This window comes from Peromyscus maniculatus, chromosome 11 (assembly GCF_049852395.1).
Source record: "Peromyscus maniculatus bairdii isolate BWxNUB_F1_BW_parent chromosome 11, HU_Pman_BW_mat_3.1, whole genome shotgun sequence".
In the NCBI taxonomy this organism is placed as follows: domain Eukaryota; kingdom Metazoa; phylum Chordata; class Mammalia; order Rodentia; family Cricetidae; genus Peromyscus; species Peromyscus maniculatus.
This window is the reverse complement of record NC_134862.1, coordinates 29,662,374-29,688,072: the sequence shown is the minus strand read 5'-3', so window position 1 is coordinate 29,688,072 and position 25,699 is coordinate 29,662,374. Positions and strand designations below refer to the sequence as shown.

Here is a 25,699-nt window from a genome sequence, read left to right as displayed (position 1 = left end):
TGGTAGATATCTGATCTTACAGGAATTTTGATCTCACTGTGACATTCAACTGTTAAATCAAGTTTTCCTTGAGTTGGGGTGGAGCTAGTGACTACTGACCTTGCTTTTTGTCTGGAGACCCAGTAAAGAGATGGGTCTCTTCACTGTACCAAAACCAAAAAGGAAGCGCCAAACTCAAGTCCCTGCCCTTTCCTTCCTGTGTCTCTTCTCTATCCAAATTGCTGGCTTCTCTATGGCCAATTAGGGTGGGCTAGTCTCTAGCTCCGCCCTCCATTCAAGGTAAACTTTGTTTAACAGTCTAGGATTATCAAGATCAAGTTTCCTGCAACAGTGTGGGATGGCTCCCTGCTCCCATTTCAGATGATTGTCATCTTAGTGAGTCTTTAGAATAATACAAGCATCATTTGTTAACTTTCTTTTTCTTTTTCTTTTTTTTGGTTTTTGAGACAGGGCTGTCCTGGAACTTGCTCTGTAGATCAAGGTGGCCTCAAGCTCAGAGTGCCTGCCTCTGCCTCTTGAGCTCTGAAATTAAAGGTGTGTGCCACCATGCCTGGCACTTTTTATTCCTACTCATTCTTAAGAAGCTTATATTGTCTTTCTTTAGATATAAATTAGAAATCTGTTGTACAGTTATAAGTGATATAGATCTGCTATTGTTATATGCAAATAATATAGTTAAAATATGTAGGTAAGTCACAGTTTCTAACTAACAGCTATACATCATCAGAACCCTCTCAGTTTATTTTATTCATTGTTTTCAGACAGATGTTTTATTTCTCAGGCTGGCTTGGAATTTATTATATAGTCTAACCCATGACTTGCCTAAATTCTGGGATTATAGGCACAAGTCACCATGCCTGGCTCCATTATTTTTAGAATCTCACTTCCTTTATTGAGTCAGTAATGTGGCTATTTGATTCAGATTTCAAAATAATATAAGAAGGTCTATGTAGAGGAGTTTGAACACTACTGCTTCTACCTTCCGTACTCTTCATAGTGTTCAAACTTTCCTTTTTGGACAGCATTTATGCAAATAAAAACAAAGATAGAGCCAGGCGGTGGTGGCACATGCCTTTAATCCCAGCACTCGGGAGGCAGAGGCAGGCGAATCTCTGTGAGTTCGAGGCCAGCCTGGTCTCCAAAGCGAGTTCCAGGAAAGGCACAAAGCTACACAGAGAAACCCTGTTTCAAAAAAACCAAGATAGATTGTAGTTCACTTGTTTGTGCGTGTAGAAACTAGCTTACTGTACAAGTGTTTTGTATTATATTTTTTTCTACACAAAATATACCTCGAAGATTATGATTTTAATATGTAGAGATTTCCTCTCTGTCCTTTCCAACAGAGTGGCATGCTTTATTAGCTAAATATAAAATGAAGGTAACTCATTCTGATTTCTTAAGCTCTTAAGGTTTTTGGCGCCGCCCTTCCGTATGAACTAGTGTTCCCACTGGCATTTTGCACTAACTGACTTTCTACATCTCAAATCCTCTAATGTTCACATAAACTAGCCTCTCAGATTTTGTGACCAAGTCTAAGCTTCTTCCTCATTTCCATAGCCACAGTGGAGTTTGGGTGTGTATGTAGAGGTCAGAGGACAACTAGGTGTTGAGTTGATTCGCCTCTTCCACAATGTGGATCCTGGGGGTTGAACTCAGGTTGCCAAGCTTGGTGGTAAGTGCCTATATCTGCTCAGCTATCTCATCAGCCCAGCTTGTGGTTGTTTCGTTTGTTTTTAATATATGTAACACATTTCTTTTTATACTTGAGTTTTCATCAGCATATTCTGTCACAGTTATGTAGTTATGAATTAAGCATAGTGTGGTGGCAGACTTTGATAGTGAGACAAGTCTGATCACCTATTTTGTATTACCTATGAATTGTAAGAAAGAAAGCTTTACAAAGTTTTTAATCTCTCTCTCTCTCTTGGTTTTTTCGAGACAGGGTTTCTCTGTGTAGCCCAGCTGTCCTGAAACTAGCTCTGTAGTAGACTAGGCTGCTTCTGCCTCCTGAGTGCTAGGATTAAAACCGTGCACCATCACTGCCCAGCAAGATAACTTTAACCTTTGAATTTTCTTTGTTTTGTTGTAGTGCTGAAATCAGAGCTTTGTCTTTGGTAGCCTCTTTAATTCTTGAAAAAAAAAATCAAAAGAGGAATAATATTTGGTGACCTTTGAAGATTATATGAAATTCAAACTTCAGTATCAGTAAAATTTTTTGGAACACAGCCACACTGATTTGTTTTTGTTATTTGTGGCTGATTTTATGCTATAATGCTAGAATTAAGTTGTTCCAATAAAGATCACTTACCTGTAAAACCTCAATTTTTAAAAATCTGGCTCAGGCTGGAGAGATGGCTCAGCAGTTAAGAGCATTGGCTCCTCTTCCAGAGGACCTGAGTTCAATTTCTAGCACCCACATGGTAGCTCACAACTGTTTGTAACTCCAGTTCCAGGGGATCTGATATCCTCACACAGAAATGCAGCAAAACACCAATACACATTAAACAAACAAACAAAAACAAAAACATTAATCTGGCTCCATACAGGAAAAGTTTTTAAAATTTTATTTTATGTACATATGAGTGTTTTGCCTATATGTATGTCTGTGCTACCATGTATATGCCTGATGCCTACAGAGGCCAGAAGTGGGCTTTGGATCCCTTGGAACTGGGGTTACAGAGAGTTGTGACCTGTCATGTGAGTGCTGGGAACTAGACATTAGTCCTGGAAGAGGAGCAAATGCTCTTAACCACTAAGCCATCTTTCCATCCCACTCCTTGCAGGACTGTTTTATCAGTTCTGGTCAAGAACATGCTTAACGGTTACTAGGATTGTATTATCCCCTTGTTGTGGTTGTATTTCCAATTATGTGATTAGATTTATTTACTTACTCAATTTTAGAGAGATTAGACTTTTAAATAATTAGGACTAGGAGGCTATGCAGAAATCTTGTAGTCTTGCAGTTAGTTCTTGTAGCCCTGTATTATGCAGTGGGAAAGCATTAACCAGAAGTGGCAACTTTAATTTAATTAAAAAACATTTGAGGCTGAAGGTAATTGTCTCAATGCTGGAGCCCTTGAGTACATATGTAAGGTCTGGGGTTCAGTCCTCAGTCCTCAGTAAAGACAATTCTTAAGCCATATAAATCACATTTTTAAGTGTTTAATCATATATGGCATGATTACCATAAAGGACAATATAGATTACAGAACACAAAACGTTCTATTCCTTTAACAGAAAAAGAAATCATAGTTCAGGAAAATGGAATGGCTACCTCAAGGAAGCTGTGGGTATTAAAATTTGGGATATTATCTCAGTGGCTTTCTAAGCATTCCAAATGTTGTTACTAAAAAGGCATGACCTCTGCTTTGCTTTGAAAACCCTCTTCTTCAACATAGTAACTTCAGAATACTTATTAACAGACCTAATAATTGGTGTAATAGATGCTCTGTTTTTGCTGCCTTGCTCATTCATTTGCATATACTCATTTTTGCATCAAAAACATTTTTCTGTTGTACAGCGACTTAGGAAGTCAATTTAGTAATTTTTTGTTGTTCTTTTTATTGTTGTTATTCTTTGAGAGGATAAGTGGGGGAAAGCTAAGTTAGATAAAATAGCAAAACTCTAATACTGATTGTCAACCTCCCTGGAAACCTCCCGCTCCCAACACATAGGAGCAGTGAGTTCTTGGATCTTAGTTTAACTTATTTTTGTGTTTGAGACAGGGTCTCACTGTGAAGCCCTGGCTGACCTAGAACTCTCTATGCTGGCCTTGAACTCAGCGATCTACCTAGTGCTGGGATTAAAGGTGTGTGCTAACATCTTAATATGTGACTTCATTCTATTTTCAGTTTTCTAGTAATGTTGAGGTAAATTATACAGTGGATCAAACCAAAGTTTTGGAAACCAGTGATGTCTCTTTTTCAATTAATTTAGACTCTTCCATGGGTGACAGAAAAACACAGTAAGAATTATTTTAGCTTGAAGAAGTAGAAGCCATTAAAATATGGTAGAAAGGGTGTCTTTGTGATTAAGTAGATCTGTTTTCAAGTGCTTCTAATTTTCTCCTAATTTTGCTTGTATAATCTTGGGCTAGTCATCTAATCCTTTTAGCCATGCTTTTGACATTTCAACACAGTATTCTCATTTGCAGAGTATGTGCTTGAGAACTGTGCACAAGTTAACACACACACACACACACACACACACACAGAGAGAGAGAGAGAGAGAGAGAGAGAGAGAACCCTCAATGTTTTCAGTTAGTTCACCGTTTTGTTTTGTTTTTCACATCTGTGTGCACAAATACCTTTTAAAAGAGTTCTCAGGAGAGCTATGGTCTGGAGCAAACCACTGCGGCCAAAGGGATGTTTTTTCTTCTGAGACTTGCTGCCAACCTAGTGAACACTATCAAGAACAACACTTTAGACCACTGTGGAGTCCGTAGTGGGGTACAGTCCTGGTAGCATGGTGTACATGGGGATCCCCAAGTAACCCTCAGGCCACATGAACCTACAGATCCATATAGCATCTGGATGACATCTGTACCATCATTCATAGCTGTCCTTGGTCAGCTGTTCCTGTGGGTTGCATGTTGGACATCTTTGCATCTTCAGAGACTATCGTTGTTTTAAGAATGAAGTGACAGACATGAGCTATTCAAGTTATTATTGGTACTTAACAAGCTATGCCAACACTTAGTGACATGATGCAATCACCATTTTAGTATTTGTAGATTCTGTGTGTGAGAAATTCCAATGTAACAGGGCCCAGGAGTGATTGTCGTTTTCTTTTCTACAACACAATATATGCTTACTAGGCTAGGAATGTCTGGGAGCCAGAATGTTTGGGGGCTGGAGAATCCATTTCTAGGCATCCTTGTTCAGATGTCTAGAAACTCAAACATAGGCTCAGCCAAGGCTGTAGATTAGAGACCTTATTTATAAACTCCCCATTGTGGCTGAGGGAGGGGGCCATGCTAGCTGAGTTTTGAGAGAAGTATTCTGAGAATGAGTATTCTCAGAAAATCAGATAGAAGGGAAAGCCTCTGATGGTCCTAGAGCTGATAAGGTTCCCCCCCCCCCAATATTAGCAACTAAACATCCTTCTACATGCTAGGCAAGCTTTATCCTTAACCCCTCCAAATTATTTCTAAAGTACTTCCTACTGCCTCAGTTAATATATGAGCTGTAGTAGATGCTGTGCTTTGAATAATTCCTGGACCACAGGGTGCTTAATTGACTAAACAAACACATTCATCTTTTGGGTCTGATACATTGATTTTAGCCTCAAATTGCTGGCATGCTAGATTTTATATTTTCTAGCAATGTAACACTGCCAGAGTTGTGCCCCTCTGTAAGCCTCTTTCTTCATCTTTAGAAATAAAGTTAATATCTCTCTATGCACCATTTATAAAAATAGGTTGACAGTATTAGGTATGCATTCCTAAGATATTGTATGTCTTCTACCTCTGGTTTTAAAGCTCAGTAGATTTAAGCAGAAGAAACTACTTGTGGGAAAGACTAGTATTGGATCTTAAATATTTATTTATTTGAGACAGTCTGTCATGTAGCTCTGGCTGGCCTTCAGCTGGCTTTGTAGTTCTAGATGACCCAGCATTTCTCATTCTCCTTCCTCTACTCCCATGTGTGGGGATTGGAGGTCCAGACTATCATGGCCAGCTCATAGTTTAGGTACTGAAGTTTTAAAAGTAGCATGCTGCCCCCTAGGGACAGCGATTGATTCATTCAATCAATCGTGGGAATTTCTGTTCTTCGGCCTGCAGCATAAGCTTGTATTTGGAATTAGTATGAGATGTTAAGCAGCATTTTTTTTTTGCTTGCTTTTATTTTCATTCCCCAACTTCCTTTTTAAAGAGAAGTAAGCCTTTATTTCTGTGTTTCTTAAATTAAGCTGGCTGAGTTGGTTGCCTCGAGGGGATTAGTCAAAGACCAAATCCCATATCCTCATCTGATTCCTCCAACTCTTCCTTGGCTTCAACCTTGTTTGGGGCTGCAGTAGCAGCAGAAGCAGCAGTGGTGGAGGCAGCCACAGGGGCAGCAGCCACAAAAGGGCTTGACCTTTTCAGCAAGTGGGAACGTGTACTCAGTCTCCACAGACAAAGCCAGGACCCACTTGTACCCATTGATAATAGAGTACATTGCACATCGCCAAGGAAGCAGTCAGGTAACCAGTCTGCAGACAAACACTGGCATCATTTCGGACGTCTTTCACGAAGCGGGAGTGCAGATTCTGCTCTGTGGTGTCAAGCACTTGGGGCTGTAAATGCTGCCATTGTCTAACACCTGTTGGATGATCAGCCCAAAGGAGGAGGAGATCTGGTCAGCTTATTCAGCAGTGTGGCTTCACTGGCTCCTACTTTGTCTCCAGTTTTTGTCATCTGCACATCACTCAGAATTTCAGTGGTCATTTTAGTGGTGACACCTAAGCCTGGAAGAAAAGGATATTCTGGGCTGGCACAGTTACCTCACACAGGGCAATGGCATCAGCACAGGTGGCAACCTGGTACCTTCTAATCGGCCAGCAGCATGCCCCTAATCACAGTGAGGTCCTCAAAGCCCACGTTCTCCCAGATATGGAGCAACAATTTCTTCAGAGCTGGGTTGTTTTCCAGATGCCCCGAATGACCTTGTGTATCATGTTGTTCTAGCCCATTAGCACCATAGCCTTCCCTCACAGAGACATGTGCATCTGCTGCATCTGTGTGGAGCCCGCGTTGTCTGCCCCCAAATGAAGCATTTTAGGTATTTATCCAAAAGTTGCATGCTTTTAAGGAAGTAGTTGGGCTTCTAGGCCATCCTGTCTTCCCTGGGCATCACAGTGGTGCGTCAGGGGTTGCCACCTAGGATTTAAAGGTGTCGTTCTAAAGAGGATGCCTGTTGATCCCCCTTTTTGTCTTTTTATTCTTCTTCTACTGGCACGTTCTAATAAATCTAGAATTCCCCTCTCCAAATTACCTGGGTAGTTTTATATTTTTATTAATTTTCCTTTTTGAAATTTTGCTAGTTTGCAAATTTCTTTTTTTAAAAGAGTAGGAACTCCAACTAAGTATTCATTCATAATAAAAGATTAGGTCAATGCCGGGCGGTGGTGGCTGGCGCACGCCTTTAATCCCAGCACTCGGGAGGCAGAGGCAGGCGGATCTCTGTGAGTTCGAGGCCAGCCTGGGCTACCGAGTGAGTTCCAGGAAAGGCGCAAAGCTACACAGAGAAACCCTGTCTCGAAAAACCAAAAAAAAAAAAAAAAAAAAAAAAAAAGATTAGGTCATAAATGATGAATTCTAATACTACAAATTCTATTAAATTAAAAAATATGGTAACATTTTTATCCACAAAACCAAGATCCCTGCTTCATGTTGTGGCATTTCAGAAGTTAAAGCGCACAGTTTTGTGGTAGTATGTGCTTTTGCTTCCTTGTGGGCTCACCACTGCCTCCCAGCTCCTGTTGGCTTTTTTCTCTTAAAGACACGGCAGGCAATTTCCAGTCCTCTTTCTTCTTTGATTGTCATACTTACTTTATTAAGTCAGTTGTTCTCAATCTTTGGGTCACTACCCCTTTGGGGGTCACCTATCTTATATCTTGCATATTAGATATTTATGATTCATAACAGTAGCAAAATTACAGTTATGAAGTAGCAACAAAATAATTTTATGATTGGAGGTCACCACAACATGAGGAAGGAACTGTATTAAAGGGTTGCATTGCAGCCTTAGGAAGGTTGAGAACCACTGATATAAGTGTATTTTACTCAGCATAACATCTCAAGGTTACTCTAAATTGTAGCTTGTGGCAGAATTTCCTTTCATCATGTAGATATAGATCATGTTTCACTTTATCCATTTACTGTGGACCCTTAGGTTGCTTCTTCTACCTTTTGACTGTTGTATAGTGCTGCCCTGAGCATTAGTGTCTAAACATCTCTTTAAGAGCTTTCAATTCTGTTAATATATTTATTTTTCATTGTTTTTGTTTGGTGGTAGTTGTTTTTCAATGCTGAAGCTCAAAATTAGTTACTTACTCTTGATAGATAGGTAGTCTACCATTGAGCTACATGTCTAGCTAGACCCCTATCCCCTTTTTAAGTAGTAGCTATCCAAATATGTGTGGAGGAAGATCTTGTCATGATTGTAGTTTGCATCTCCCCAATGATTGATTAGTCATAGTCATACTGAACATGTTTTGAGTGTGCTTATTGTCACTTGTATAGCTTTAGAGAAATGTTCATTTGAATGTAGTTGTGTATTTTAAATTAGATCTTTTGTTTTTTGATATGGCAGGGTTTGAAACCAGGGCTTCCTGCATGCTAAATATATTATCAGTGCACTACCCTCCCTGCCCTTCCTCCTTTTGTAGGCATCCTTTATATGTTCTGGACATCAGACCTATAAGAGATATGATTTACTAATCTTTTCTTATGTTGTGCTTTTTCTAATCATTTTCTTGATGCTATTCTTGATATGACGAAATTCATTTTTCCTATTTTTTATTGTCTGTCATTTTTGGTGTCATATCTAAGAAATGATTTCTTAGTCCATTATCATGAAACTTTTCCTATGTTTTCTTTTAAGAATTTTATAGTTTTAGGTCTCATATTTAGGTCTGTTTTAATTTTTATTTATGGTAAGGATGTAAGGATGAATCTTTTTTTTTTTTAAAGACTTTATTTATTTATTATGTATACAGCATGTATGACTGCAGGCCAGAAGAGGGCACCAGATCTCATTGCAGATGGTTGTGAGCCACCATGTGGTTGCTGGGAATTGAACTCAGAACCTCCGGAAGAACAGTCAGTGCTCTTAACCTCTGAGCCATCTCTCCAGCCCCGAATCTTTTCTTTTTAATAAGTGAATATTCAGGTTTTTCAGAACCATTTGTTGGAAAGATACATTTTCTTTATTGCTATCTTGTCATCTGCAGAGGTTTGTTCCTGCTAAGGTCATGTGCTAGAAGCTTGGTCCTCTATGTATTGTCGTTGTTAGGTATTTGGACCTTTAAGAGGTAAGGTCTGGTGGAAAGTAATTAGCCCCTTGGGGCACCATTGTCATGAATGGACTAATGTCTTTCTAGGTCAGTTCTTCAAGACTTTGGTCTTCTCGGAGTGAGGTAGGCTTCAAGACTGGGTAGTTAAGATGAGAGAGGGCTGCTCTGAGGCAGGCCAGGCTCCCTTCTTTATCTCTTTGCATGATGTTTTCTCTTTGCTACCTCTTTCACTCCACCATGTGGGGACATAGTATGAGGCCCTCCAGAAAATGAAGACATGTTGACACATGCTCCAGAATCTCCCTGCCTTCAGAATTGGGAGCCAAAATATTGCAGAGCGCTGTCCTCTGAGCCTAATAGCTGTCATTTTCATCAGAGCAGCTGTGGCTGCTGAGAAGAGACCACTGAGACTGGGAGTGCTGACAGTTAACATTCCCTCATAGAAGGAAGGAGTGGTGGGGAGAGTCTTTGAATCCTCACTTGAGATGCCAGCCTCCTGCCTGGTGGTATGAAATTCTACCCTAGTTGATGGCCTTGAGGTCTCAGGAGGTGTTAGAATATAGAGAGGATTGAAGGTTGACTAAAGGAGACTTGACCTGTGCAGCTGCCCGGAATCGTCATCTGTGCTAGGGGGAGACATTTCAGTGGTGCCGCTGCTTTGGAATCACGTGCTCCTGGAGGTCATTTGCCACCCACACTTGGTAAATAAGCCCAGTAAACTCATTGGTTCCCCACGCTGGACTTCTGTAGAATTGTACTTTGGTTTCTCTGAGGAGGCCTTTAAAGAAAAAGTAGAAGTTTATGTCTTCTCCAAAGGCAAATAAACTGCTCAACAAAGTATCCAAGGGCAGTGGTGGGCGGTGGTGGCGCATGCCTTTAATCTCAGCACTCAGCACTCAGGAGGCAGAGGCAGGTGGATTTCTGTGAGTTGGAGGCCAGCCTGATCTTCAGAGCGAGTTTCAGGATAGTCAGGGCTACACAGAGAAATCCGGTCTTAAACAAACAAACAAAAAAACAAACAAAAAAACAAAGAAAAAAGGTATCCAAGTGTAGTTTAGCAACACAAATAGACTGACACCTTTTCCTTATAGATAATGTGGGGTTCCTTTTGACCTTTATCCTTAAGTCTTCCTCCTAGTATTGCACTGTTTAGGCTGTGATAGCCTTTGTAATAACTTTTGAAATTAGGAATACTAGTTTTGTTCTTTTTCAAGATTTCTTAGCTCTTCGGAGTACCTTCTGAAGTCTGTATAAATTTTGGGATGGAAATTATTTTGTTTTTGCAAAACAGTGTCATTAGGACCTCAGTTGTAAAGACTGTATCAAGTGGTCCATAGATTACTTTGGGTGGATTTTTGAATGGTGTTATGAACAATTGTTTTAACAATTTTAGTACTGTTTTCGAATTCATTTGTACCTGTATTTCTTCTTTTTCTTGGTATTGTGTAGTGTTCCTATATAGTTTTACAGTTCTCTTTTTTAATTAAATTATTCGTATATACTCTTGGACACTTTGATAAACTGAATTGTTAATTTCCTTTTGGCATTATACATTGTTAATGCTTAGCAACCCAGCTGATTTTATTGCGTTTGTATCCAGTACCTTGCTAAATTTGTCTTTTTTGTGCGTGGTTTGTTAGGCTTTTCTCTGTGTAAGCTCATAGTTTCTGCAAATGAAGATACTTTTACCTCTTCCTCTCATTATTCTCTTGCATTGCATCTATGACTTTGATGCCTGTGTGAAACTACCACTAATAAGATGCTAATGGTGAGATTTCATTTATGCCCTTGGCTATATTGAATATAGAATATAATATATCCTTTTAGTCTTAGTCTGCTGAGATGAACAAAGTTCTGTACCTGCTGGCATCCTTCTCCATTTCCAGGAGTATGTGGGGAGCCTTTTAGCTTTTTATGGGTATCTTCTTCTCCAGTTTGCACTGTTTTTGTTTTGGTCATCTTCTTTTCCACCATACCAGTTACTGATATTTCTGGCTGCTATGTTATTAAATAATTACTACTGGTAATTTTTCAAAAAGTGCTCTTGATAAAAGGCTGTTTGTAGCAGTCAGGTTCTTAGATAAAATAAGCATGCTATGCAAGTAGGAATTTTTAGGTTTCTGTTAGAATGATTATAATGGTTTCTCCAAAAATGAGGACATGGAGGGAGCTTCATGACCTTACTTTTCTGATCCAGTATTGCAGGAATGTTTCTATAGCTTTCATACTACTGTTCTAAAACAAACAAATCATAGCAATGACTCCTGATGACATTCTGCAATACTCATAGATCCCTCCCTCCCATTCTTTTCCATTTTACCCCTTTTGTTGAAAATAGATTCTTTTTCCTCACATAATATAACCTGATTACAGTTTCCCCTCCTTCTACTCTTCCAAGTTCCTTTCCACCTCCCCTCCGGGAGCCCCCTCCTTTTCTGTCTCTTATTAGAAAACAAACAGACTTCTAAGGGATAAGACAAGACAAACAAAATAAAAGAGCCCAAGAGAAGGCACAGGAATCAGAGATCCATTTGTTAGAACACTCAGGAATCCCATTTAAAAAAAAAAAAAAAAAACAAGAGCTAGACTGGAAGCCATAATATATATACAGAGGACATGGTGCAGATCTGTGCAGGCCCTGTGCTTGCTGCCTCTGTCTCTAAGTTCATATGAGCCTTGACCATGTTGATTAGAGGGTGTTATTTTTCTTGGTGTCCTCTATTTCCTCTGGCTCTTAAACTCCACCACCTCTTCTGTGGTGTTCCCAAAGCCATGAGGAGAGGGATTTGATAGAGACATCTCACTTAGGGCTAAATGTTCCAAAGTCTCTTAATTGCATAATGTCTGGGTATGGATCTCTGTATTTGTTCCCATCTGCTGCAGGAGGAAGCTTTTCTGATGATGGCTGAGCAAGGCACTGATCTATGAGTATTGCAGAATGTCATCAGGAGTCATTGCTATGCTTTGTTTGTTTTAGAACAGTAGTATTTGGTTTTACCCTAGGTCCTGGGGCTATGTAGTCTCTGGTTCTTGGTTACTCAAGCATTGTCAGGTGTGGCTTCCATCTCATGGAGCAGGTCTTAAGTCCAATCAGACATTGATTGGTTATTCCCACAAGCTTTGTGTCACAATTGCCCTGCCATATAAGTCAGGATAGCATTATAGTTCAAAGAGTTTGTGGCTGGCTTGGTATTTATGTTTCTCTTTTGGTAGCATATTGAATGCCTTCTAGTACCAGAGACATTAGCTCGTAGGGGTGAAGGCTCTGTGTAGGCACCAGCTTGATTTCTCTGTGTTTAATGAGTTGTGAGGTATTATCTTCAGTGATGGGCCTTGTCATTTTGTGGAGAGCTCTTGGTAAGAGCCTGGGTTGAATGGGGATTCCCACAGGACTGACCCCATTGACCAACAACTCAATTAGATATAACCCAGCTCTGGTACTGGAAACTTCATTTGGTGACAAGAGATGGCCAACTGGGACTTTATCTCCCTTATTATTTGGCAATTTCATTTAGATCACAGTCTGTATTAGGTTTCCATACTACTACACAAATGGTCCTTAATTTTAGCTGTCTCTCCCTGTGTTCCCTCCCTCAGCTTCCTATTCCCTCCCCCCTCCCCCCTCCCTTCTTGATCTTCCCATTTCAGCACCCCCATCCATCCATAATTATCTATTCTATTTTCTTTTCCTATGTGTATTCCCTAGTCCTTTACTATATACATAACCTCTGTAGTTCTACAGATTGTAGCTTCATTATCATTGACTTAACAGCTAATATCCACGAATAAACAAATACACCATATTTATCCTTTAGGGTCTGGGATACCTCACTCAGGATGATGTTTTTCAGTTCCATCTATTATCTTCGAATTTTATGATTTTATTTTATTTTTTTAATGGCTGAGTAATATTCTATTATGTAAATGTGCACATTATCCATTCTTCTATTGAGGACATCTAGGTTGTTTCCAGTTTCTGGCTATTATGAATAGAGCAGCCATAAGCATGGTTGAGTGAAAGTCTCTGTGGTAGGATAAAACATCTTTTGAGTATGTGCCCAAGAGTGGGATAGCTGGATCTTGGGGTTGATTCCCACCTTCCTGAGGAACAGCCACACCGACTTCCATAGTGGCTGTACATGCTTGCACTCCTACTAGCAATGGGTGAGTGTTCCCCTTACACCACATCCTCACCAGCATCTTCAGACAGAGAAACCCTATCTTAAAAAACCAAAAAAAAAAAAAAAAAAAAAAAAAGAAAAGAAAAGAAAAAGAAAAAAAAAGTACCAACTCTTTGTTTCATTGATTCTTTCTATTGTTTTTTAGTTTTTTTCATTTTTTCAGTGCTCAGTTTGATTATTTTCTGCCATCTACTCCCTTGGGGTATGATTTCTTCTTTTTTGTTCTAGAACTTTCAGGTGTGCTGTTAAGTTGCTACTATGAGATCTTGCCGATTTTTTTTTATGTAGGCACTGAGTGCTGTGAACTTGGCCTCTTGTGTTCCGTAAGTTTGGGTATGCTGTGTATTTATTCATAGTCATTCAGTTCTATAAAGTTTTTAATTATTTTTATTAATTTCTCTTTCAACTCATTTATCATTCAGTAGAGAGTTGTTCAGTTTCCATGAGTTTGTAAGCTTTCTGTTGTTCCTGTTCTTGTTGATACCTGCTTTAATCTGTGGTGGTCTGGTAGGATGCAGGGGTTATTGTAGTTTTCTGTGTCTGTTGAGACTTGCTTTGTGTCCAAGTATGTAGTCAGTTTTGGAGAAAGTTCCCTGAGGTGCTGAGAAGAAGGTATAGTTTTTTGAATTTGGGTGGAATTGTCTGTAAGTATCTGTAAGGCTCATTTTGTTTATACGTCAGTTAGCTCCAGCATTTCTCTGTGTAGTTTTTGTCTAGATGACCTAGTTGTCTGTTGGTGGGAGTTGGGTATTGAAATCTCCCATTATCACTGTGTGAGGATTAATACCTTATTTAAGTTGTAGTAGGTTTTTGTTTTTTATTTTTTGATTTGAGTGACCTTGTGTTTGGTACCTAGATGTTAAGAATTGCAATGTCCTCTTAATATATTTTTCTCTTCGCTTTGAGTGTGTATTGCCCTTCTCTATCTTTTTTGATTAGTTTGGTTTGAAGTCTGTTTGTCAGATATTAAAATGGCTACACCAGCTTGCTTCTTATGCATTTATTTGGAATATCTTTTTCTATTATTTTATCCTGAGGTAATGTCTATCCTTGATTCCTTAATGTTAAGGTATGTTTCTTGGGTACAGAAGAAGGATGGACTCCATTTTTGTATCCCTTCTTGTAGTCTGTCTTTTTATTGGGCAGTTGTGACCATTGATGGTGAAAAGTATCAATGAGCTGTGTTTGTTGATTCTTGTTACTTTGGTTGGGTGTGTGTATGTGTGTTGTGTGCATGCTTTTGATTTGCTAGATTGGATTATTCCCTGTGTTTTCTTGAGTGTAGTTAACTTCTTTAGTTTAGAGCTTTCCATCTAATACCTTCTATAGGACTAGATTTATAGATAGATATCGCTTAAAGCCAACTATTGTAATTGAAAGTTTTGCTGGGTATAGTAGTCTGGGCTGGCAGCTGTGGTCTCTTAGAGACCGTAGCAATATATCCAGATGCTTCTCGCCTTTTGAGTCTCTGTTGGGAAGTCAGGTGTAGTTCTACTAAGGGAGTAGGAGAAGTTGGGAGGGGAAGATCGGTTTGATCCACTAGAGATTGGAGCTGGGCCTGGGGGGCTGCCACAAGTATTCTGCAGAGCTGGGATTGAGGCTGGGGGATTGGATTTGGAGGAACAGGGAGAAGTGAAGCTCTGCAGTCAGCCTATCTGTTTTTCTGGACAGTCTCCTTTGGTTTTTCAAAGGGCCTACATTATTGGAACGAGGGAATTGGGTAGAAATCCCATTAAAATGCTACAAAGCTCATGCTCAGTGAGGTTCAGTTGTTTGTTTTAAAATAAAGCTCTTCAGGGTGTAGCAAGCAACCTTCTTGCTAATTTCCAGACCTTTGAAAATGTTGATTTTTGACACTTTATCAGTGATCTTTGACTTTTGGAGGGCTGGGTTTCCAGCAGACTTACTTCCCCTTTTAGAAATGCTTCCTCCATCTTTTCTTTATTCTTTCCATATAAAGTTGGATGTACCAAATGTACTAAACTAAAGCCTTTCAGATGGCTACTTTTTGTATTTAAAAATTGGAAATTATAAAGATTAAGATTCAACAAATGGTAGCTTAATTACTTTCAAGTGATTGCTAAGATTTTTCATGTTCAAGTATATATTTATGTGGAACCTGAACTCAGCTCAGTGCTTTTTTTTATTGGATGAACATTTTATGTAGACTAATTAGTAAGTACTGTAACTAGGGTAAGTAACATTTATTAGTTACTAACATGAAAAAGGTTAGTCTTTCTTGGCATTTTTAAGAATCAAGAAGCTTGTTTCTAAGGTAATTATTTGTTTTCTTTTGTTGCTTTATACAAATGTTACTAATTTTCAGTGATACTCCATTTCTGCAAATATGATTATGGTGACAGTAATAGAAACTTGTGGGTTATTATTGTGGATATTGAAGAAAGTAGATGGAGAGAGTTGTCAGTGCTTTGCTAGATGCATTGTTTCATGGCTCTTTTTGAGCTTCTCCTTGCTCCAGTAATAAACTGTTAAACCCAAGCGATGTTAAATTATAACTCCATGTAACTTGTTGTTCTGGTACATAAGGTTGTTAGGAGCACTTAAGTGTCACCTTCTAGCTTCACATAATTACAAACTATGGTCATTTGATATTCCTTTATTGGTCTATACAGAGGTCAAATTACTAATTCTAATTTCTTTGTTAGCATTTTTGTTTTAGCTTTCTCAAATGAAACACAGAAAAGTAATAAAATGAGAAAATGGTTATTTAAATGACATTTGCTTTTTTAGTGTTTGGACATATTTTACTGACAAATTAGCAAGGAAATCCAGGGTTACCAGGCAAATTAGCCAGTAGAAGATCATTCTTTTAATTAATGATAAAGTTAATTTAGAATCCTTAGAAATAAGATGAATAATGGCAATACTTGTTAGAGTTGGTCATTTAAAGGAGAATAAACTAATAATTTGAAAGCTACATGTAAGAATGCAGGAAGAGTATTTGACTTTTAAGTCAGTGGACTCTCTTGAGTGAAATTGAAATCGTTGACCTCTTCAGCTTCTCCTCATGCTAAACTGTTCCTAATCCAAGCACTTCTATTGCCTCAGAACCCATCTTCCAGGAGATTGAAAGTAGGTATTGGAGATTTATAACCCTGGAAGCAAGAAAAGGAAGAGGCCAGAGGTAGTAACTAAGAAGGTTAGCTCAAGTTCTGGTTCTCCGTTCTTGTCTCTTCATTTCATGAAATTCAACTAGCAGTTGATTGTCTATTTTTAATGTAATTGATCATTTGCAAAGTCAAGAGATACACCATTTAGAAAAATGTTTTAGACCCAACCTAGTACTCCAGTTTTCAAATAAAGGTATATTGTTTTAATTATTAGGAAAGTAATGTAAACCAGAATTTCTTAGGGTAATTCTCAAGAAAAATTAAGAATCAACATAATATTCTTGTGAGAAAGAAGTACAACTTTATTAAAGGAAAGACATGATCATTTCATTCCTCTAGATTGTTTTAAAACCTTTGTTCTCTTGTATCCAAAGAGGATACAGTTGTTATTCTTAACATTTGGCCCTTATTTATACTAGGATATTTATTTGTGTTTGTGGTAAAAGTCTGTGGGTGTCTCAAGTTCTTTATATAAGATGATGAAATATTTGCATAAAGCCTGCACATATCTCTTTGTATACTTTTAAGTCTTCTGTATATTATTTATACCTAGTACAATGGAAATGTTTTTAAAGATTTATTTTTAAATTATATGTGCTTGTGTCTGTGTATCTGTGTAAGTTTTGTGGTATAGATTTTATATTTAAATCTGATTCATTGAGAACTTTTGAATATAAAACAACTATGGTATTGTCTGGTATTGGATAGCTTAGTAGGTGACAGTACACGCTGCCAAGTTTGATTACTCACCAGAATCCCCGTGGTGGAAGGAGAGCATCTGCTGCTGCAAATTGTTCTCTGACCTCTGCATGGGTGTCATGGCACACACACCCCATCCCCAAATAAAATTAGTTAAAAAGGGGGGGATGGCATTTCAACAATGATAGAAAGTTGTATATATACAAAATAACAAATGAGCCTCAGTCCACACTACCTCTCATTTTATATTCAAAAGTACTCTGAATCAGATTTAAACATAGAACCTAAACTGTAAAATTTTTAGAAGAAAACATAAGACAGTCTTTATTATCTAAGTTTGAGGATCTAGTCTTAGATGTGACACCAAAAGCATGGTTCATTAGAGTTGATGTGTATATTTGTTAAAAAACACAGCGTGGTGGTGCACACCTTTAATCCCAGCACTCTGTGGACACAGGCAGGCAGATCTCTATAATTTTTTTTAAAATTATTTTTATTTTATGTGCATTGGTGTTTTACCATGTGTGTCTAGTCCCCCAAAACTGGAGTTACAGACAGTTGTGAGCTGCCATGTGGGTGCTGGGAATTGAACCCAGGTTCTCTAGAAGAACAGTCAGTGCTCTTAACCACTGAGCCATCTCTTCAGCCCTAGATCTTTATGAGTTTAAGGCTGTCTTGGTCTACATAGAGAGGTCTAGGCCAGCTAGAGCTACAACAGTGAGAACCTGTCTCAAAAAAAAAAAAAAAAAGCAGAAAGAAAAGAAAACAAATTCCTAGCATGTTAATTTTTGACATTCCAGAACAGTAAATTGCTATTCCCAGGTATTCTCAGAGTTTTCAGAATTATATTTTAAACACACTTCAAACAATCTTTAGACTATATGATTTGAATGGCTAAAATTCTTGTTTGAAGAGTAAAATATACTAAGTTCAACAGTACTTACAGAGAAGTACATCCTACAGAAATATTCAATGAAAAACATAATTTAAAATTCATGTCTCCCAGTAAGATGACAGCCCTTCACATTGGCATGCTTGGTGGGGCACCTCACCACCCTGGGCATCTCTTCAGCTCACCTTTTGTAGTCTTTAGCATAACATTCTGTATGTATTTTGTTATATTTGTACATTTTAATTTTTGTTTAGTTTTTACACATGGGGTTATATTTGAAATTTAACATGTATTCTATCTATACATCAGGTAATTTGGTAACACGGCCTGTTTTAGTTCTTTTTGTATGCACCCTGCCATTCACCACTCTCACTTTCATGGAATTACTTGCCTTGTTCCTGATTTTAGGGTGAAAATGTTTAGACTCTAACTATTCAATTAATTAGGATAGGAGCCATATAGAATGCTGTAGCATGAATCTTAAAAGTTCTTATTAATAAAATCAAACCCAGAGCCAGGTATTGGGGTGAATGCTGGATGATCAGAGAAGCAGAACAAGCCACAGTCACCTCACCTTGCCAATTTCTTAGCTGATCCTCTTTCCTCAGACTGGAAGCCTCTGAGATCTCAGCTAAACTGCTGCTCAAAAGCCTAAAAGCTTAACCAGCTCTAGTTCCTGGTTTCCATGCTTCATATACCTTTCTGCTTTCTGACATCACTTCCTGGGATTAAAGGCTCATGTTGCCATGCCTGGCTGTTTCCAGTGTGGCTTTAAACTCAGAGATTCAGATGGAGCTCTGCCTCTGGAATGCTAGCATTAAAGTCGTGAGTGCCACCATTTTCTGGCCTCTATATCTAGTGTCTGTTCTGTTCTCTGACCCCAGATAAGTTTATTAGGGTACACAATATTTTGGGGAACACAACATCACCACACAATGCTTTTCTAGATACCCTTCCTTGAGGGTATCTAGAAAAGCATTGTGTGGTGATATTGTGCCCCTTTTCTTTGTTTGTTTTGAGAATTTTTATCATAAAAGTGTGATGTTTCAATCGATGCAGAAAAGCATTTCATTTCCCCCATTTGTTGTGGTTTCATTAGGTTTTTCTCTGTTCTCTGTTCTGAAGGAGGTTAGATTATTGGTTTGAGGCATGTCCCATTTTTCTGTTACATACATGCAGTCCTATAAATTTCCCTTATTAGTGCTGCTATATATGTAACCTGCAAGTTTTGCTGTATTATGTTTTCTGTTTTATTTAATTCTGTGTATCTTTTGTTCCCTTAAGATTTCTTGTTTGTCTAATGTGTACTTAGAAGTATGCTATTTACTTTCCTTGTGTTTGGAGACTTTTCTATTGTTAATTTGTAGTTTAATTCTCTTGTTCTCAGGGAACATACTTTGTGTAATTTCAGTTCCTTAAGTATATTTAGTTTTGTTTTGTGTCCCAAAGAGGCAAGAGGATCTCTGAGTGTGAGACCACCCTGGTCTACAGAGCAAGTTCCAGAACAGCCAGGACTATACGGAGAAATTTTGTCTTGAAAGAACCAAAATAGTAATATCTTAAATGTCTGTGTTTTTTCTTGCTCAGTATCCTTTATTGCATTGTCTTTAAGATGGAAGTTGTATGGATTTTAAATTTTGAGTCATGGAATGCCTGAAATGATTTTGTTTTTGTTTTTTTCTCTCTAATAATACTGTTAGTTTTCTGGGTATAGAATTCAGTGTTCCCGAATAAGTTTCTTTCAGAACTTTGAAAGTACAGTTTCATTGTCTTTTAATAGCTATCATTGACAAGTTTGTTCTTTTATAGGTGATCTATGTATTTCCTCCACTTATGTAAACATTGAAAATCTCAGAGAGGTACACATCTCACATGTCTGTAGTTCCAGCTATTTGGGAGGCTGAGGCAGGAGTTCCAGGCCAACCTGGGTACATAATGAGGCCCTGATACCTCCCTTTTCTCATAAAAAAAGATAGAGTGGTTGATTGAAATTGAAATAAAATAATCTTCACTATTGTTATTTGTGGGGCGTTTACCCACCACCCCCACAGCTTCCCAGAGTTTTCTTGAGTGCGATCAGCAGGAAATATTAGATAGAAGGATTTATAGCGGAGAATCTTGCGGAGATAAACAGATAGAAAATAAAGGATAGCCTCGAGAGGGCCTGGAACCTATTCCAACGGGCCCCGACTGTCTCTGGTCCAGGGTTTTTATAGAGACGCCAAGGGGTGGAGCAAAAGACCTCCTCCCCCAGCACAGCCAAGTGCAGACCATCTCAGACACCTGCACTCAGGCCCATGGTCCTGATCATCCTCTATTCGGACCTGCTGGGTAAAGCCACGAGGAACCCAAGAACGGGCTCCCACAGTTATTCTACAGTGTTTTTCTAAATAAAAAAAACAATAGTGATTGGAATGAAGCAGTCTTCTCCCTTGTTGTCCGTCTGCAGTATTTTTAGAACACATATCAGTGAGCGACACCCCACTTGCTGAGCTCTCCTGTGCCTTCCACCCTTTAAGCGCACGTATCTTGAATTGGAATATGACTTCCTGAAACTAACCCATTGAATCTTCTCAGTAGAATAGTGCAAGATAAAGTTCTTTAGGGTAGCTTGTGATTTTAGCTTTATATGTAATTTTATACTTAATTTTCTTAATCTTGACGTTTCAAAACGTGTAATTGTTTTCTGTCAATGTTTTAATTTAAAATACATATTAACTTTTTTTTTTAAAGCTATACTGTATCTTGTACCATTCCTTTTATTTAGTGATTCTTGTTTTTTAAACCTAGATCTTGTGTGGACAGTAATGACCGCACGTTTCCGATTGCCTGCTGGCAGAACCTACAATGTCCGAGCATCGGAGTTGGCCCGAGACAGACAGCATACAGAGGTGGTTTGCAACATTCTTCTTCTGGATAACACTGTACAGGCTTTCAGAGTTAATGTGAGTATTTTATTTTCTTCTCCTCCTTGCCTTAGCTTCTTCACCACCACCACCACCACCACCACCACCACCACCACCAACACCACCACCACCACCATCACCGTCTCTGGATATTAGTCTGAATTTAGATTTATTTTAAAACTAAAACCATTAAGTAATAGTACAGTTTGAACATTCTTAGTTAAGGAAGTCTTTTTGATACAAGTTTATATCCAGTATACCTGCTTATTCAAACTAGATCTTTCAAAAAGTGTGGCCCACTAACTGTTCACAAACAGCGGAGCATCCTAGTTCATGAACAGATCAGTAGTATGCAGGTGGTTTTATAATATGCATGAGGGTGTCTGAAAATAATTTGTCTTAAATACCTTCCTAATATGTTTCACTAAAGCCTTATTTGTACTGTCTGTGAATACAACTTTGGTTAAACAAAGATAAGTTATAAGACCGATCTTTCATAAGTATTGTCTGAAAAGCATTTATCCAACAAGTATTTGTTCTTGTTATTAATATCTAGCTTCAGCTGTTCCTCATTTGAGTTTCACCAGTGTGGTATGTTAGTATTAGTTCATTCATTTTCATTGCTGCATGCTATTCTTTTGTATGAGCATACCATAGTGTATCCATTTGCCAATCTCTGTTTAGTTACTCCATTTTTTTCCTTGTTTGTGTTTGGATTATTTCCACTATAGGCTCTTAAGTTCTTATACATGTCTTAGTAATAAATACAAGTATTGAGGTTCATAGAAGCTCCCTAGAAAGGCCTTATTCAAGGTCAGAAAGTCTGAGCTTGCTTTGCCAGCAGGACTGCATAATGAGATAATATGGCCAAGCGCATGGTTACCAGGTGTTTTGAAGGGTCTACACTTGTTGGTACTTAGTACCTGGACATTGAGAGGGGGAGATCTTTTGTTCCTCCCCTGGCTAATGTATAAAAAGCTCATCACGATTAAACTTGGGGCGACTGTGTATTAACCCAGGGCCTGTCCAAAGCTATCTTATGTCTCTATTTTCTTCATCTACTTCTATGATTCCTATCTAGCATTTCTTCCCTCTTCAAGGGACCCTTCGATAGGTTTGGGGCTGAACCCCAACACTGGGATGGACCCTGACATACAAGGATGCACATACCTTTTTTATTTTAAAAACTTCAAATCTGTAGTTGGAATGGAAGACTAGTATACTGAATATGGAGCTTCCTTTGCCCAGACTGAACTGGTGTTAACATTTTTACATTTACTTTCTCTTTTCTTCCTGAACTCCCTGAAAGTAAGTGGTAGACACACCAGTAAGTATTTAGCATCTTGAGAGTCTTCTAAATTTATACAATACCATTGTCATACCCCCAAAATTTAGCATTCTATATATGATACTATTTAATATATAGCCCATATTCATATCAAAGTCTATACAATGACATGTCATCTGTTTGTTTCCTGATTGTGTCTATCTGTACTTTGAAATCTGTGATTTAAAATTTTAATATTTACCAAGTACTTAAAAACAACCTTTATTTTACTTATTGTGTTCATGTATGATGTGCATGGGGGCTAGGGGGAGCACATGTGAATGTGGAAGTCAGAGGACTACTTTGTGGAGCTTGTTTTCTCTTTCTACCACTTCTACATGGGTTTTGGGGATCAAGCCCAGATTGTTAGACTTACAAGGCAAGCAAGTGCCTTTATCCAATCCAATGAACTATCTTGCCAGTCCTGTTTACTAGTTTTTTAAGCTTAAATTTTTTTTGTATGTTACTTAGTATGTAGCAGGATCACTAATTTACCTTTCAAAAAATCCTAAGTTTCATTTCACATTTGAAAACAAGTTGCAAAATAGTGGAAATACCATTATTTATGAGATTATTTAACCCAACAGCTCAGTGTACTTTCTAAAACTTAGATTTTAAATTTCTTGTTTCCTACTATATTAATAGATGAAGAGTAGATTGCCAAGTAGAAATTTAAAAAGTAAAGAGAATTCTCCTTCATAAAAAGTTCTGATTAATATACTTTCTGATTAATATAAACTATGTATCAGACAATTGACAAGGCTTTTTGCCCCTGTTATGGACTCATTAAGATTCTTTTGGAGGAACTGAGTGGTAGTGGTATACTCCTTTAATCCCAGCACTCGGGAGGCAGAGGCAGGTGGATGGATCTCTGTGAGTTCGAGGCCAGCCTGGTGTATAGAACTAATTCTAGGACAGCCAGGGCTGTTATACAGAGAAACCCTGTCTTGAAAAACCAAAAAAAAAAAAAAAAATGTCTTTTGGAGATATAAATTTAATAAATCTTATTTTAAGTTAATATGAACTTTATTTTTTAATTATAGGAAATATTTATTTAGAACTATTCTACAATCATAGTTTTATATTTGTTTATTTATGTTGTACTGTGGATTGAATCACGGCTTTGAACATGCAAGACAAACATTCTACCACTGGACTCTGTTCCCAACCCGTTTTCTATTTTTCATTTTGGGACAGACTTTCACAAAGTTGTGCTGAGCTGGCCTTGAACTTGCTTGCCCTTAGTTCACTCAAGCCTTGAACTTGGCTGCATTCCTGCCTTAATTTCCTGAGTTGGTGGTTGTCTTAGGGTTTCTATTGCTGTGAAGAGACACTATAACCATGGCAACTCTTATAAAGGAAAACATTTAATTGGGTAGCTCGCTTACAGCTCAGAGGTTTAGTCCATTATCATCATGGCAGGACATGGTAATGTGTGGTAGACATGGTGCTGGAGAAGGAACTGAGAGTTCTACATCTTGATCTGCAGGCAACAGGAAGTGAACTATTTGTCACACTGAGCATAGCTTGAACAAAGGAGACTTCAAAGTCCACCCCCACAGTGACACACTTCCTCTAACAAGGCCATACCTATTCTAACAAAGCCACACCTCCTAATAGTGCCACTCCCTATGAGCTGATGGGGGCCAATTACATTCAGAGTATAACAGTGGTTTTACAGGTCTCTATCACCAGCCTGGTTAGTCGTTTTTAAAGAGAAATTTGGGAATTTCTTTCTTCTAGTTATGATGCATTAATTAACAAGTTTAAAAATGGTATGAGTCGTTAGGCTACTTACAAAGAGACAGGACCCTCTTTCTTGCATATGCTCTCTCTCTCTTTCTTGCGCTCTCTTTCTTTCTCTCTTCCTTATTACAACATTGTTATATCATTAAATATTGAATAGTATTTATTAGGTGATTACTAACTCTTCTTCAATTTGACACATGAATTCCCTTAAAAAGTTTTTTGTGTGTGTGGGCATGCAGGAGACCTCAGAGGTCAGAAGAGACAGTGTCCCATAGAACTAGAGTGACAGACAGTTGTGAGCTGCCATGTAGGGAGCTGGGAACTTAACCTGGCTCCTCCGCAAAAGCCGCAAGTGCTCTTTACTGCTGAGGCATCTCTCCAGCACCACATAAATTCCTTTTTAAAATGTCTTTCACACATATTGTGTTACTTAAAAAAATTTAGTCAAGGACATAATTAACAAAACTAAAATTCAAAATTAGCAGATCCTTACTTTGTTGCTCCTTATGCATAATTGATGTTTATTTATTACTTACTGTTTATTGTTACATATGTTTTTAGTTTTGTGAGTTTTTTTTTCTTTCGTTTATTTGGAGAATGAGAATTTAGATCTCAACTCCATCCCCTTTCTGTATACAAACACTTCCCCTGTCCTCTTTCCAAAAACATAGTAGTTATGTAATAATATTAGGTTAGTTTAGTGTTTGTGTTCTCTAGAGGAAAAAAATCCCCAATTATCTGGTTTGAGTTTGGAGAGCCTAACTGCTTTGTCATCTTAGTGAGTAAGAGTAGGGGTCTGAGTGTTACCAACTATTCAGTGTGTAGACCTTCACTTACTACAATCTCACCTGTTTTCACTGTAGTAAAAATGAATTCTTCCTGATGTCCTTTAGCCCAGAGTTGAAGTTTATTTTCTTCAGAGCTTCCACCCCTAGCTCCTAATAACAAGGGGCAGTGGTTTGGTGGTGGTGTGTGAAGGGGAGTAGGAGTCTGGAGAATCTCTCATCAACAAACCTTCTCAAATCTTCTTCAAGTCTTCTCTGGACTTACTTTTTCAGAGATTATTTGTACTTGTGTTTTTAGAAAAATTGGCTTGCTCCTGGGCCTTTCTCACATTGTTAGCTTTGTTTTATCTACTTAGGTTGCTTTTAATTTTTGAAATTTTTGTTAATGTAGTCTCTTCCTTGCTTTGTTAATCCCAAAGATGCTAGGAGAAAAGATCACAAATTATCATGGCCAAAGTAATTAAAGCAAGACTTTTTATTCATGTACATAGTCTGTCTCTTCCTAAAATTGGGTTTCAGGAGATCAGCATTGGATGTGAAGAAGACATTTTTATAGCTCAGGGGTAGGGGGTTTCCAAATGGGGGATTTGGCCTGTAAAATAGATGGCATTACAGGAGCAGAACATAGCATAACAAGTTAGTCATAGCAACCTCCTGAAAGAAATACATGATTACAAGGTTGTCATAACAAGGAAGTCATAACAGGTAGTCATAACAACCTTTTGAAACAAAGGTAGGGTTGCAAGGTAGTTTCAAAACAAAGGCATGGTTGCTATTTCCAGGAACAAGCAGTACAGAACCATTTGTGGTTAAGTTTACAGGTGGGGGGCATAGACTAATCCTTGATAAACAGAAGTTTAATCATAAACAGGAATGACTCTATAATGTCTTTTAAGCTAATAATGGAGGCTTTTAAGCCTAAAATGGAGGCAGGCTGGTTCATCAGCTACTTTGTTATTTTAAGCAAACATTTTGTTTAGTCTCCCTCAGATTGATTTTCAACAGTGAGTGTCTCCCTTGAGAAGTTTATTG

The 25,699-nt window shown here is 38.2% G+C and overlaps 1 protein-coding gene and 1 pseudogene across 11 annotated transcripts in view; one reads left to right on the top strand and one right to left on the bottom strand.

The window, feature by feature from the left end:
- Ptpn4 (protein tyrosine phosphatase non-receptor type 4) overlaps positions 1-25,699 on the top strand; it is a 196,340-nt gene that overhangs the window by 11,941 nt on the left and 158,700 nt on the right. For all 11 annotated transcript variants that reach the window (XM_076547241.1, XM_076547240.1, XM_042257998.2 and 8 more), the window contains exon 2: positions 20,691-20,845. In XM_076547241.1, the coding sequence (XP_076403356.1) occupies positions 20,708-20,845 (138 nt within the window). In that variant the 5' untranslated portion in view covers positions 20,691-20,707. The remainder of the gene's footprint in view (positions 1-20,690; positions 20,846-25,699) is intronic.
- LOC102925693 (putative ribosomal protein uL10-like pseudogene) lies at positions 5,942-6,833 on the bottom strand (annotated as a pseudogene).